Raw genomic sequence first — 14,632 nt, forward strand, 5'->3', positions numbered from 1 at the left:
TTGTTCATGTAAGGAGGATCTAAATTAAATCACTTGTTACCTTCACCCTGCACTCTTTACTTATATTGCAATTATCTTGGGGTCATCCAAAGCACTTATTTTTCAGTTTCACTCATATCCTCTTCTACAGCCTTTGTATCCCTCATTATTTTGTGGGCAGTGTAAAACAGTAACAAGAAAGAGATAGCGAAGTTCTTGAGTAAAATTAGTTGGTGCCAGTGGTTTAAATTTGAATTTTTAAAGTACGCATATTCAGCTGTCCTTCGAAATTAGCACACATTTTGCAGTAGCCACAAACACAAATGCAGTTTCTGCAAGGTTAGTGACAGTGGGGTTACCAACTTGTGGTGTACTCCTTTTCTTTTCTATTAGGGGTTCCCATTACAAAGAAACATTCAGAGCTGAGGTAGAGGCAGTAGGCAGTGTTAATTTCTAAGGGTGTTTGTATTTACCTGAATGTTTTTTCCAACACTGATTTTGGCTGGAGTGCAGCCTTGATGGGGGAAGAGTAAAATTCTCAAGTACGATATCAGAAAATAGCATGTAAAGTCTTGGACTATTTTCCATACTCACAGCCTTTAATGGTCTGAGGGATCACTGCTCCTTACTTAAACATTTGGAATTGAGAACTGAAAGTGAATATGTAAAAAGGAAAGGAAAAGCTGCCTTTTATTTGTTGAGAAATGGGAAAGCACTTGGCAATGTCGCCGCCAAACAGTTTGGTGACAACGCTCCTTGCCTTGAACTCTGTCATCTTCCTTGAATATTTTAACTGCAGAAAAAACAAAGCCTTGAGTTAAAACTATAAATAAGACCAGTCATGCCTCCTCACCTTTCTGCACTGTAGCTCCTGGCCTTGTAATTTGCTTGTCTATCAAGCCTCTTGTTCATTATTTTTGGTTTCAGCTGATGCAGGGCCCTGGGTAGATGGGGTCTCTTGGGAGTAGAGGAGGTGAAGGTGTGGAGTGACAGCACGGAGCTGGGAATGGAGCACGGAGACAATGGAAGAAGTCTACCAGTCTCAGGGATGGGCGTAAAACCTGAAAACCTAGGGGGACACATGGGAGAGGGCTGGTTTGTGTTTCCTCCTGAGCAACTGAGGCTGTCTCCCATGCCTTCAGCATCCCTTGTCCTCACCACCCCTACATCTATGTTGGGCAGGACACAGGTTCTAGTGTGGTGGCCAGCTTAGGGAGTAAGTTGGTATTTTTCTTGGTTTGTGTCTTTTGAGGGTGGAAGAAGGGAGCTGGATTGTGGTGGAAAGACTAGGAAAGATGAGGGAAGAGAAATGGTTAGCTGGGAAACAGCATAAAAGATTGGTAGAGGCATGTAGGGGCAGCAGAGCAGCAAAGGGAGTAATTTGGTGAGGGGAGAAAAGGTCAGAGAGGAATAAAGAGAGGATAAAGATTCCAGAAAAATAGAATAGATTTTGACAGGAAAATATTATGTCAAGAGCTTGATTAAATAGAGTAGCTGAAAAGTCGTGTGTTCTGGAAAAAAAAGGTTATTAAATAAGAGACTACTATTAAATGAAAAAAATCACATTGCCATTTTCTCTGAATTTCTCTGTAATGAAATAGAGAGAAGCAAAATACAGAGAATGAAAAGGAGAAACCAAAATAAGCTGGTATTTCATTGTTGGATTTGGATAGTAGAACATAATGTAGCATGTTACTATTTTTGAAAATTGTTTAAAAATAAAAATAAACAAACCAGCATCTGGCAGTGGGTTAAACACTGGTTTGCTGTTTCAACATCAATAATGCGAGTATATACTCACTCGTGTATGGGTGTAATCTATTCACTCATATCATACCTGCATGAGTAGCTCCACGTAAGAACACAAATGGTGTCCTTCCCAGCTGAATAAAATGATTACACTGCTTTGCCTGCTGAGGACTCAAGCAGTCAATCTCAGTAAATCTTCCTTTCACCTTTCACAGTTCAGGTGCAATTCCCAACCATGCAGAAGAACAGAGATCTGTTTGAGTTCATGGAGCTGAGATGATTTATCTCAGCTTGGAAAGGGGTAATATGTGACAACCCCTTATTGTAAATTTGAAATCAAATCAGCCTTTTTTTTTCAATTGTTGTGTTTTGTTATTTAACACAGCTTTTACATATACTCCTTGGTTAAGGCTGATTAATGTTTAATGAAGACAAAGGGAGTTTTCAGAATAAAGTGAAGAATTTCCCCAAAAGCAGCAACCAGGCTCTGAGATAAGAATTATCAGGAGGGAACAATCTGCCATTCAGCTCTGTGGCTGGAGAAAGCATCACTTAGACTGCAGTTTTTATTCTGCTCTATATTTTTAAGCTGAAAGTATAAAGTACTTTCAAGTAAAATGCAGTTTTGATGTGTCAGCTTTCAAGAACTTGTGATAAAATTAACCTTTACATAGTTGAGAGCAAAGCAAGACTGGAATACATCACAGAAGCCGCCTCTGCAGCCTTGGAAGGTTAGAGACAGGCAAGGAGACTAAATGTCTTTTTGGAAATAACTGCTTTAAAATTAATTGTGCATGCTGATGACCCTCTTTGTTTTAATGATACAATATTTGAATGTCAGAATTACTCCTATACAGGTGATATGGAATGAACAACCCAAAAGTTAAATTGGCAAGTGAATGCATGTCAATTTGGCACACATATTACTGATTTTAAAAATTTGGAACAGTTTTTAAAAATAGCTGTAACTGGAAAATCATCACTAAGGAGATATATTTCCCATGGGATCCCTGGGAGACCAGAGTTTGGGCTGATGCTTGTTAAATATTCTAATTTATCAACCAGAACAAAACATACTCTTTTATTGATCAAATTTACAGAGGATGCAAAAGTTAGGGCAGTGGTAAATCGAGAGGAAGAGAACTGCAGATCAGTAATGCAGAATTGTGAATACCCAGTGACTTGGGTGGCAGCCTTGTTTTAGTCATCTTGCAGCACAAAATGCATAGAGGAATAAAATTTAGGTGATGCTTACTTAGTAGAGAACCCTTTTTTGTTGTAAGTGAGGTCTGGGAAGGGCTTGAGGGTGATGGTTCATCAGCTGGCCTGCCTGCTGCCTGGCACACAGGGAAGCACAGGAGGGTGGGGGACAGGGCCAGCAAGGGGAGGTGGCATTTGCTCATTCTGTGAGTCCTGCCACAGCTTGTGCTTTGTGATGTGGGGCACCCTGGTGTCAGCAATCTGCAGTGATAGCTTTGAGTGTGTTCAGAAGAAAGGAAGGAATGATGAGATGCCCAGATGATTTGTCACAGAATAAAAGAAAATTAGAAGGTGCCTTGATCATAAGTTATATGCATAGAGGTGAGGAGACAGATGTACCACAAGATCAAGTGGCTGAGAGGTGCAGACAGGTCACATCAGCTTAGCAAAAGAGTATGGTTGGGGAGGAAAATTTGACATCAAATCAGTTTCTCAAGGTGAATTTTCTGTTCCTGGCAAATTTAGAAACAAGATGAGTTGTCTTTCTGGAAGGTGAACTATTGCTTGGTTGGGAATTATTTCAGGAAAATCTTCTGAAAAGGGTGATTTCCTTGGTTTCCTCTCCTGTTCTTTCTATCGTTCTCTGCATGAGACATCACTACGGCAAGAATCACATTTGTTGCCTAGAGAAGAACTTTTTGAGTCTATGGCTTTTTGAGTTTTCTGAGAACTTTTTGAGACTATGTCAAGCAGTTTTGTTGCCTGTCTCCATCAGAATGATATTGTCAGAGAGATCCTGGATTTTAGCTACTTACTGGTCACTGGCTGCAACACTTACAGAGTTTCTCAATGCACTTGGCAAGCTATTTTACTGAAAGCAAAGCTTAGTATTTTGCACGCTAATTATTAAATAGTGTTATTATCAGTAGAGGTCACAGGTATCCAGTATTCTGGAGCCTTAGAAGCTACATGTTGAAGTGCTGTGTGATTCCTTAATTCTCATCTAATGGAGAGGAAAACCACTTGCATAGTGGCTTCATGCTATTTCTGCATGTTGCTTTTATTTGCATATAGCATATCTGTATTATTTGAAGAGTCCCAGTAAATTTAAAATGTTTAGTCTACCCTATTTGTTAGTGATAGCAGAATATTTATTTTTTACAGCTGCTGCCTGTTCTGATTCCCCTTTGAATGCTCTCATTGGATGTAAAATCACAGAAAAATCATTCCTTGTTCATTCCTTTTTTCTGTGGGGTGTGCCTTCAGGAGGTTGATATGGTTGGCTCATCCACTTGTCTGTGTGTGAAGCGTGGCTGCATTTCCTCACTGTAGACAAAAGTCCATCAAAAGGTTTTAATTAAAGTCATTGAAATGATGGGTAGAGTGGAAGGAGACAGGTAGGAGAGTACGACCACATAAAGATAAGCAGGCAGTGAGACCTCATGCATTTGCCATGCTGAATAGTTTTCTTGTGTTTTGAAAAAATTCTCCTCAGAGAAAGACAGATCCAGACTGCTCAGTGCCTCACCCAGAGTTGGCTGGGCTCTATAATGGAAATACAGATTATGCTAATTGAGATGAAGTTTTATAGTGCTAATGTCTATTTTACTCTTCTGTGTGATGAAATGCAGTCTGAGTCTGAGGGAGTTGAAAACGTCCTATTCATATGTAAAATGTTGTGAAGGATCTGTGGTTTGGGGTATTTCAAAAATGCCACATGAGGAGATTCCTACATCTGAAAGCAATATTATCCATGTACACTCATTGCTAATGGAGAGAGGAGTGTGTGAAAGCAGCTTCCCAGCCTCCCTGTACAGATGTGTAGATCCTGCTGGAAGAAGGAGGAGTGGTGGAGAACTTCTGTGATCCAGTGGGGCAGGTTGTGGGGCCAGCACTGCTCTACAGACCTGGAGCTGTGCTGAGCTTGGTCAGCTGAGGCAATAAACAGCAGCTGGGAAAGTAAAAGATCTTGCAAAGAAGCCCATTGCATCTCTGTGCCTTGGGATTACTTGGAGTTTAGAAGTCTTAAACAGAATAAACTCTTGGAATAAGGCAGTAAGCCCAGCTGTGTATTAATTATTAGTTCGGACAACTTCCAAATCGCAGAATCAGGCCTCTGCTGTCCGTGATACTTTCTTCCTTTTAATATCAGCATTTGGCCTTCACATTGCCAAGCAAGATGCGTCTTTAATTTGTGAGAGCTCATCTGCTTATCCAACAAGCTACAGTCATAATCCTCTTTGCCATAATGAATGACTGCTCTGGAAGTGATTACTAAAGGATTTCATACTGTCTTTTCTGCTTATTGAATTCTTTAGTGCTTCTTTTTTGTAAAGAAAATTGTTGCTCCTAAATCACAGTAAAGTATCAGGGGGCTGTGACTGCAGTAAAGTACCAGAGGCACTGCTTCAGAGGTGGTAAATCTTGGTCTATCTGGAGATGTTGCTAGGACAGGAATGACCTGAGTCCCTTGGCTTCTTTTTGTCAGGTCGGTGTGCATAAGTGTGTGAACACTGCTTCTGCCTCAAGTTCAGATACCACCAGTGAGCCTTTCATTGCTCCAGGTTAAAAAGACTGCTGCAGCTCTATTTGCTATTCTGCTTGGCTTGTGAGAAGACTTGCTGTGCATTTCAGTATATCCATTGCAAATATAATTTTGTATTTCATCTTCTGTGTACGTCTGTTGAAGAATGGCAAAGAAGCAGTAGCTCAAATAGGCTGCAGCAGTTGTCGTTTTCATTTTGACTGTGATTCAAGACAAAGGCTTTTAAAATTACAGCTTTCTAAAGAAACCTTCCTCCTTTAAAGATTTCTCTCTCTTTCTCTCTTTTTTTGTGAACGCACAAATCATTTTTAAGTAGACTGGTACTAACGGCATGATGGAAGTAGTGGGAAATTTAGAAAAAGAAATCCAGCTTCTTATTTTTTTAGGACAATCTGCTTTTTTTCCCCTGGACCTACATTTACACAGTTTTCTTTTGAACTTACATCAGAGAGATGGGATATAACCAACTATCTACAAGCTTGAAAACTAGGCTGATAAGAAGACCAGAGTAGAAAATTTAGCTCCTTGCTATGAAGACAGCACACCAGATGTGCCTGCTGATGTTGTTACAGTGAGTATCTAGAAATTGGAAGAAGGTGTATTTAGAAACCTGTAAGTCTCATTAGAAATCTTCCTACCTTTCCAGATTGTTGCAGTCTCATTTGCCAAAACACATGCCTGACTTATAATGGAAAAGTAGGAAAATGTGTAATGTCCAGAAGAAGTTAGAAAGAGTTGTTCTTTGCATTTGATGTACTGGATCCGCAGTGTCCCTTCATGCCAATTCATAATGCACGTGTTTGTTTGTGAAATACATATATTTTGAGTCATAATTCCTAAGCGTCTAACTGCATTTGAGATGGAAAAATAAAAGGAAACAAAGAAATTCTTAAGTTGATGTAGATGGCAAAATTTTTTTAATTTATTTATGAACACGTAGAAGTACTTCAGCAAGAAAATAAATATACTATTTTGATGAATATTATGTGACACCTGGCTTTGCTAATTGATGACCTAAATTACAGCATTCTCAGAGGTGAGCAGACAGCTGAGATGGTCAGTGATCCATCTAGAATGGGCCTGTGAAATACTGTGATGCTCCCACATATGTATTTCATGCCAGAGACAACAAGGTTGTATCAGAAAAGTTTTGACAGACTTATACAGTTTGTGGTTTGCACCCACAGAAACTTGCAGCGTTTAAAAAAGCCTGTGTGTTTGAGATAAACAAAATAGAGTTCTCCTCATGGGAGTAGTAATGCCTGTGGAAAAGTCTCTTGATTTAGGTTTGTGGATAAGTTCTTGAGACTTCTAAAGAAATGCTGTATATATTCACAATTTTTTTTAATTACTGGAAAAAAGTTTCTCATTGTTCATTAACAGGGAAGATGTTGTGCTAATTTATGCCACATGCAATGTCTGTAGGGTGACCAAGGATCTAAGTCTACATAATTTCACCCAAGGATATTAACTTCCCCACTGTGCCCAATTAAATTCATCCCCATGCTAATCTGAGAACAAACAGGATAAAATACAAATTTGTTTCTGGAAAACTGTCTAAAGCAAAAAGGAACTAAATATCTCTTGATTCTTTGGAGGGCATTTACAACTTTTGTAATTAGTGATTAGAGCCAAGAAACAAATGTTGAGATGAATTTCCTTACTTGTGCCGGGATTTATTTTACGTAACCTCAACCATTTAGGATTGCTCCTCAGTGGAAAGCAGAGGAGCCACCTCCAGGGCCCCCTGGTTTGGCCCACCTATGCACGTGTGGCTCTCTGTAATTGTAGGAGCTTAAATTAATAGCTTATAGAAATCTCACTTCCTAATACGAATTCAGAACGTAGCAACTAATAGGTTTAGTGGGAGTTTTTAGGGTCTTTGCCTCTACTTTTCTGACCTGAGAAGTGACGATTGTTACTTTGCTGGTCCCTGGCCCCATATCTGGAGCTTTTCTGCTCTTCTTAGCTATAATCATTTCACTAAGGTGTGATCTCTTCTTTATTTTTTTATCCTTTGCTTTTATTGTATTTATTTTTGTTTGTTTCTCAAGCTAAGTAGATCCTTGTTTCTGTAGTTACTGTCTGATGTAAGGTAAAATCTGTTCTCCATTGATAAACAGAAGAATTGTCGCATTCTCTGGGTTTAAGACTTTGGCAGACTTATATACAATGCCTAATCTGATTTTGACTTTCTAAAAATAGATCTCTCAAGCTCCAGGGAAGAAAGCTGCAGTGTTGCCTTAAGAAATCAAAGGAGGCCAGACAAGAATTTAGTCATAAATCCTTGTACCTGTGGTATTCAGATGAAGGACCAATAATTTAGTCAAAAATCCTGAGCCGAATGCAGCAAAGCACAAGGCCCCAGATGTCACAAAATGTTGCTATCAATTCATTGATCTTTGTGAATCTCTGCTGAAAGATTAGTGTTCATAAATCATTGCCTAGAGAGCTATCTCAAAGTCTCCTTATTTAAGCTTTTACGTTCACTTCTCATGTTTCTGGTTGCTGATTAAAAATTAACCCTTTCATATCATTCAGTATGCTTAGCCTGATTACTCTGTAGAAGGGAGCCCAGGAATTTTAATGACATTTGAAATGAGTTAGACTTCTTTTGCTGAGTTTCCTGTTTTGCCTGTGGTTTAAACTTGGCTGAAGTCTTGCAGAGCAAACTGTTGTAAATCATTATGCAAGACTTGTTTTCCTGCAGCAGTACAAGCTGTTTACTAATCACAAGCTTGTTCAGCATGATTTTAGCTAACTGTCAGAAAGGTATGTTCCAAGACAAGATATTCCAAATTGAACAATAAAAAAACAAAATCAGTCCCAAACCTCTGAGGAACTCTGGGAAAGGGCTACTTCTTTGGGTCACTTACTTCAACTCTGCGCTGTTATCATGCTTCAAGAACATTTGATGTGCAAAATGTTGTTGGATTGAACCTTGCTTGATTTGTATTCAGATATGACCAGCTTGCCTTGAGTGTAATTCTTGCCAGTACAGACAGAGCATTGTTTCATAATACCATTTACAGAAGAATGTTTACAATTGGGCTGTGGCTGTCTCACTGTGGTTAAGGTGTTTGGTGTAGTATTGAGATAGGTATTCCAATGCTTCATCCTATATACCAAGTAGAAGTACTTTTCTGTGCTGCTTTGGGATTGTAGTAGAAATCTATGCAAGAAAAACCATGTCCAGGTCTTTAGCTGAAGAGAATCTCTCTCACCTTTCAGTACGGGTATAATTATATATTTTTGCTTTGACTTAAAAATTCAGGAAGTTTAAAGGTGGTAGCTGGTGTAAACATGGGTAGAGATGGCAAAGGTGTAAGTAACCATTTTGGTGCTGCTGTCTTGCTATGACCAAGTGGCACTGATTTTTTTGTCTAGGTTGGATAAGGAATGTTTAGGTGAATGTTTGGCCCTAACCCAGTGGGTCAAGCAAAATCTACTATGCTCTTTGCTGTCAAGAAGATGCTCCATGGAAAGCATTTACTTTGGCCTGAAATTAGGGGTGGTTGGGCAGGAGGAGAGCAATGGATTAGCTGGAGAGCAGTGTATTTCAGGCAAAAGAAGCAACCATTTTCAGCCTATCATGCAGAAATCAGACCAAAAATGAAGATCAATCAGACTAAAAAGAGGAATATATTGGATTTGTTTCTTTTAAAAAAGAAGAGGATCTGATCCTCAACTAGAGTCTCACCATGCTGCTGCCAGTGCATACTGTTTCCTCCTCAGTATCAGTTACAAGAGAAAGCTTGTATCCCAATAGGAGGAATGAATTATGTAGGTCAGCTTTAAGCAATGCTGTATTAGGGAATTTTGTTCTTTGTGCTTTAGACCAGTGTAATGAAAAGTTAAATATTGATATGTCCTCAGAACTTTTCTCAAATATTGGTAATAGGAGACTTAAATTAAGAGGCAGTGAACAGAGGTAAAAATTTTACATTTGGCTTTTGTTATCATGCCAGTAATTAGAGTAGTCAGAGCAATGTAAATTAAATGTTGCAAAGCAGGGCAGCAGTTGCTAGAAAGCAGCCCGGTACCTTTTAATATACAGAAGTCTTGGGAAGTGGAGCTTCAGACATCTATGAGATAGTAGATTGGTAGTGAAAGAGATGGCTGCTGAATGCAGGCACCCATCCTTGAAGAGATGACTTGTCTCTCTCAGTGCTGAAGAAGTGGCAGTTATTTTGTGTGTCTCTTCCAGCAAAGTCTCCTCTGGGACTTAATCCCACACAGACTTGGGAGAAATGTTTGATTTGCCCTTCTGACACTTTGTGAGAAGGTGACCTTTTATGGCTTTCAGTCTTCAAAAGTCTTGAATCTCATGATTTCTGCCTGACCCCCTTTCACTTTGTCTAGGTAATCGCAGTGTTCACATTCATTTTAGGCCAGTAATCTCCCAATAGAAGTGCTACCATGTCCTCTTGTCTCAAGTTTTTGTAGCTCCTGATAGGGAGAGGCAGAAATTATATTTATGCAGCTTCTTACATTCAGTATTTTCTCCAGAGGTCTCCAATTCTAGGATAGGGTCTTTGAAGGGTTACCAAATGCATTAGTAATGCCTTCTTGCCAAGGAAAAGTAACAGATTAAGCCTGGCTCACATGTTTCTGTATGAATGATCTTCAGTGTTCTTGTCCTAAGTGCACTGAAACTCACTGGTCAAATTCCTGCTGTTGGTACTGGTGGATCTAAATGGAGTTTTCTGGAAGCTGGAGCTGTGCGCAGATGCTCCTGTTCTGAGGTGATTTAAGGCCTACACACTCCCCTGTATGTATACAGAGCATACACAGCTGATTGTTGTGTTGATTATGCAGGGCTGTTTATCTTCCTCTTTTGAGAAATTGAAATTTGGTGTCTAGATAGCATGCTCTACAAACTTCCTTATTAGATTCATAACTAGTGGTACCACACATATTTTAGCAAAATGGGCCAAGGCTGCATTTTTGACAAATCATTCCTGGGGATGGAACAAAGGTCTTGTTTTTAAAGCTCTTGTATTTAAGTAACAAACTCACGATACATCCAGTTGTTCACACTCCTGGCTAAATTCAGAGGATTCATGTTCTTGCTGCCCTTGCAGTGTTAGCACTACTCTTGAATCATTAAAGGCGCGGAATGCTATTGATCTTATAGGTCTTTTACAACCTAGACAATTCTAAAATCCTTTGTCAGCTGCTTCACACTGTTGGTGTGTCTGAATGTGATCTTTTGAATGATTCTCGTGATCTTTTGAGCGATTCTTGGAGCCATGCATGTGCAGTACTTATCATTAGATTATAATTAACCATAATTATGTATGGAGATCAGCCCAAGCCATAAAATGTAGATTGTTATATTTACTGTGCTAATAAGATTTGGTGAGGATAAAGGGCTTGATTTTTTAATTTTCACTTCCACAATGGTGTAATGGATCCTTAGCTAAAGTGTTGTTAAAATTAGTAGAGCTCCATACTACAGTTCTTCTTACTGCAGATTGCTATAGGTGAGGTTCAGGCCCAATAGGTTTTGTCATTGGCATAATGAAGCACTGCCTCAGAGAAGCTGAGACAGTAGAAAACATGTTGTAGGAGCCCTGAGAGGTAAATGTGCCCACAGACATGTTAGAAAGTGTTTTGGACTATATAAAAACATTCCTGATTGTTATTCACTTGAGGACAGTTGTACAAACAGTGCAGGTGGGATTTCTGCTGAGCAAAGGGGAGTATTTGCCTTTATCTTGATGCTGCAGTAATATTCCAGGCACAAGTACGTTCCAGGTGTGCACAGATGTATCAGGGAGTGCTGTTCCTGGAATCAATAAATAGGAAACCAAGTGCAGTGTTGCTATGCTAACCCCACAGTCTGATTCTAAAAGCTTTATTGAAAAAACAAAACAAATTAAGTAATACTGGAAATGATAAAATAAGGTTGAATCACCTCTATGATTAAGGCTCTACATTAGCATTTAGCTTTTGCTGGGGCGATAGCTTTTTCTACTGTCTATTTACATCTGGAAACAAATCTTTCATGTTGCGTAAATAATTTAATCTTTATTATTGTTACTGCTGCAAATAACGTGTTGATACCTGCTGGCTAAGTGAAGCAGGAAGCGATAGATACACTTATGCATTGTACTATTTACTGTATTTAATGGAAATTAAAAGTGAAATAACAAGGAACACCACACTAGAATTCTTGTTATTCTTCATTTTAGAACATCAGTGTTGCAGGACCTTATCACAGTCTAATGAGCTGTATTACACTAAAATGTTCCCCTCTCCCTTTCCCCCTGCTGTGGTGTTTTAATGTGCTTTGCCCTGGAGTAGAAGGCTTCATTTTGGAAAGGTTTCTTTATTGAGGAAGAGGCTACAAAATGATTTTGAAAGCTTCTCTGGACACAGTTCTGGTACAAGAGCATGGAGGGGGCATAAGGTGGACAGGAGCTCTGTAGTTAGAATGGCTGTTGGATATCTCACATTCTCATTTCAAAATTTTCTTCCTAAAACCACTTCCAGGCTTTGGAAGCTAACTGTTACTGTAAAACATTTCTTAAGTTTTAATTTTCTAAAACACATTGTAAGTTATCTTTTAAAAAGACACATTAGCACAACAATGGAGGAATTGCAGTACTTGTCTGCATCACTAAAAATGCTCAGAATTTAATCTGGTGTTTAAATGTGTAAAATAAAATTATTGCCTCTACTAACATTACTGTCCTAATTGTGAAGAAAACTGAAGCCAGTTTGTTTACTGAATATGTCTGTCTCCTGCCACAAGACTTGTGGAATCTGTTTGCTTAGGAAAAAAGCAACCCAGCATGTTAATAGATAATTACCTCCTATTGAAAATATTAAAGATATTGAGTGAGTGAAGGAATCAATTATGTTTCCAGATTGGACTGTATACACTTTTCTGCGGTTTATATTACTTGATGTATCATTTATGATATTAGGTCTCAGTATTAAAACATTACTGGACTGTATTCTCTGACTTGGCTTGAAGCCCATGATAGCATGTCTGCAAGTGGTGCAGCTCATTGTTCTAGGACGCTTCAATAGTTTCTGGTTACAAAATGTGGTGAGATGATAAAAGCATGCCTGACTTGGCTTAACATGATGTTCCCAGCAGGAACATCTCTTTTCCCCTTTTTTTTTGGTTATGTCTTAATCAAATATTGATGAGACAAAATGCTGCGATGCTGGATGTGGGTGTCTGACAGCCTGATGCTCCTTCTGTATTTCCCAGGGCAAGCTGGGGGCAGGAGAGTGTTAGCAGAGGATGATGTGGGCCGTGTGAGATATGAAACACAGCAAGCTCTTGTTTTCCTCCTGACTATAGACGGTGGAGCTGAATGTCTTCTAACAGAGTTTTATGGCCACAGAGGTCTAACTTGAAGCTGATGGTCTGCATCCCTGCTGGGGCTCAGGCCAACAGCTCTCCTAAAAAATTTCTCATCCAAAATGCTCCTTGATCAGACCTTTGACAAAGCCTTTGGTTTGAAAGCCAGCTCGCCTTTAATGGTATAACAGAGTGCATGTTGTTCTGTGGATCAGTCAAAATTTCCAGTTGTAATATGTAAAGCAAAATTGCGGCAAGAAGGGCAGCAGTGTTTGATTGTATGTGTGTCATGTACTGATTAGTATCTGTTCTAGGAGAAACAGAAGAACTAGGCCAAAAGCTTTAAAATCATGCAATTTAATATGAGGTTCCTGTATACATCTGTGTTTAGGCAGAGAAAGGCTCAGACGTTGCCTCTCAGAGGTGCTGGTTATAGGAATCCATCTGTCTCCTTCCTGATGATCAGACAAGCAGGTGTCTAGCACTGCTGAAAATTGTGTTGCATTGGTCCCAGTGATTGAATTTTTGTGCACCCAAACTGAGAGTTGTTGCATAACAATTTTTATAAGAGAGTTTTTATTTTCAGTAACTTCCACAATAGATAAGGGATTTAGCTCTTAGACAATTTCTAGGGAAAGGAAAATCAGGAGTTAAGTGACAACACTGTCTAGAATCCTATGATCTATGGTCAAAAAATCTTTTCTTGCTCTAAGTATTGCAATTGCTTTCTGCTAGCCAATGTTGCTAACCTGCACTAATTTCAATTTCCCCTTGCAGTAATGCGTAGAAATCCATTTGGGATGGACATTTGCTGTCGGAAGGGATCCAGGAGCCCACTCCAGGAACTGTATAATCCCACCCAGGTGAGTGTCTTGTGGCTATAATTAAGCTTCCCAATGCAGCATACAAATGCAGTCTCTTTTGATATTTTGGTGTTTTCTTATTTGCATGTAACAGCTGTCTTCATTTGAGAGAACTGATCCTGGATACTGCAGGGTTTACTATAACATTCTACAGTTTAAGTTAAAGCCTGATTTTTAAAGGCTTTTAGTTTAATGATGCAGACTTCTCCAAAATGTTTTCTTAGGTACCCAAAAGCCTTAAAAGGATACTTAGATAGAAGCTGAGGCAATGTGTTGACATGGACTGGCAGGGTGGTGTGAGAGAATGTGACATGCTCTACATGAGACAAGGAGTCCAGTAAGACTGTAAATTGCCATAATATTACATTAATATAATTTATATTACTTTCAGATAGCCAGCTGCCTTTCTTGTCCTGGTCTGTGGCTTGTATGGAGTCTAGACAAACACTGTAGCTCATGTATGCTATTCAATACCTGATTGTCCTGATGAGAGCTAGGACCTCAGTTATTGCTCTTCTTTTGACAAGTAGCATAAGAAAACTACCTGAAATTCATTCTCCTGTTTGCTCCTCTAGATCAATGTGTTCCCCACATATGGGCTGAATTGGCACATTCAGGAGAAGCATTTCCTGTTGGCAGCTGAGAGGAAGTGCTGCCATTGAGAGAAAATGCCAGCTGACTATTAAACATATTTATTAAAGTTTAACAACCACCTATTATATATTTATCCATGAATGAATAGATTGAGTTTTATTAAATTGGCTATTAGGGAAAGTGACTATCCCAGTAAATCTAACTTATTATATTTAACAAGGCAATAAATGTTTTAAATACTATTTGATTATGAAGACACTATATCATGTGGAAAACAAAGTCTGAGAGATTTAAAGTATTTACATAAAGAATTGACAGCAATCCAAAGATATGTGATATCTGTTATGAAGCACAGTAAAGGTCCATTTGTTTGTTAATGTT

At 39.0% G+C, this 14,632-nt stretch overlaps 1 protein-coding gene across 2 annotated transcripts in view; it reads left to right on the forward strand.

The window, feature by feature from the left end:
• Window positions 1–14,632, forward strand: part of CHST11 (carbohydrate sulfotransferase 11) — a 158,949-nt gene that overhangs the window by 51,518 nt on the left and 92,799 nt on the right. For both annotated transcript variants that reach the window (XM_063154341.1, XM_063154343.1), the window contains exon 2: window positions 13,572–13,657. In XM_063154341.1, the coding sequence (XP_063010411.1) occupies window positions 13,572–13,657 (86 nt within the window). The remainder of the gene's footprint in view (window positions 1–13,571; window positions 13,658–14,632) is intronic.

This window comes from Melospiza melodia, chromosome 4 (assembly GCF_035770615.1).
Source record: "Melospiza melodia melodia isolate bMelMel2 chromosome 4, bMelMel2.pri, whole genome shotgun sequence".
NCBI classification, from domain to species: Eukaryota; Metazoa; Chordata; class Aves; order Passeriformes; family Passerellidae; genus Melospiza; species Melospiza melodia.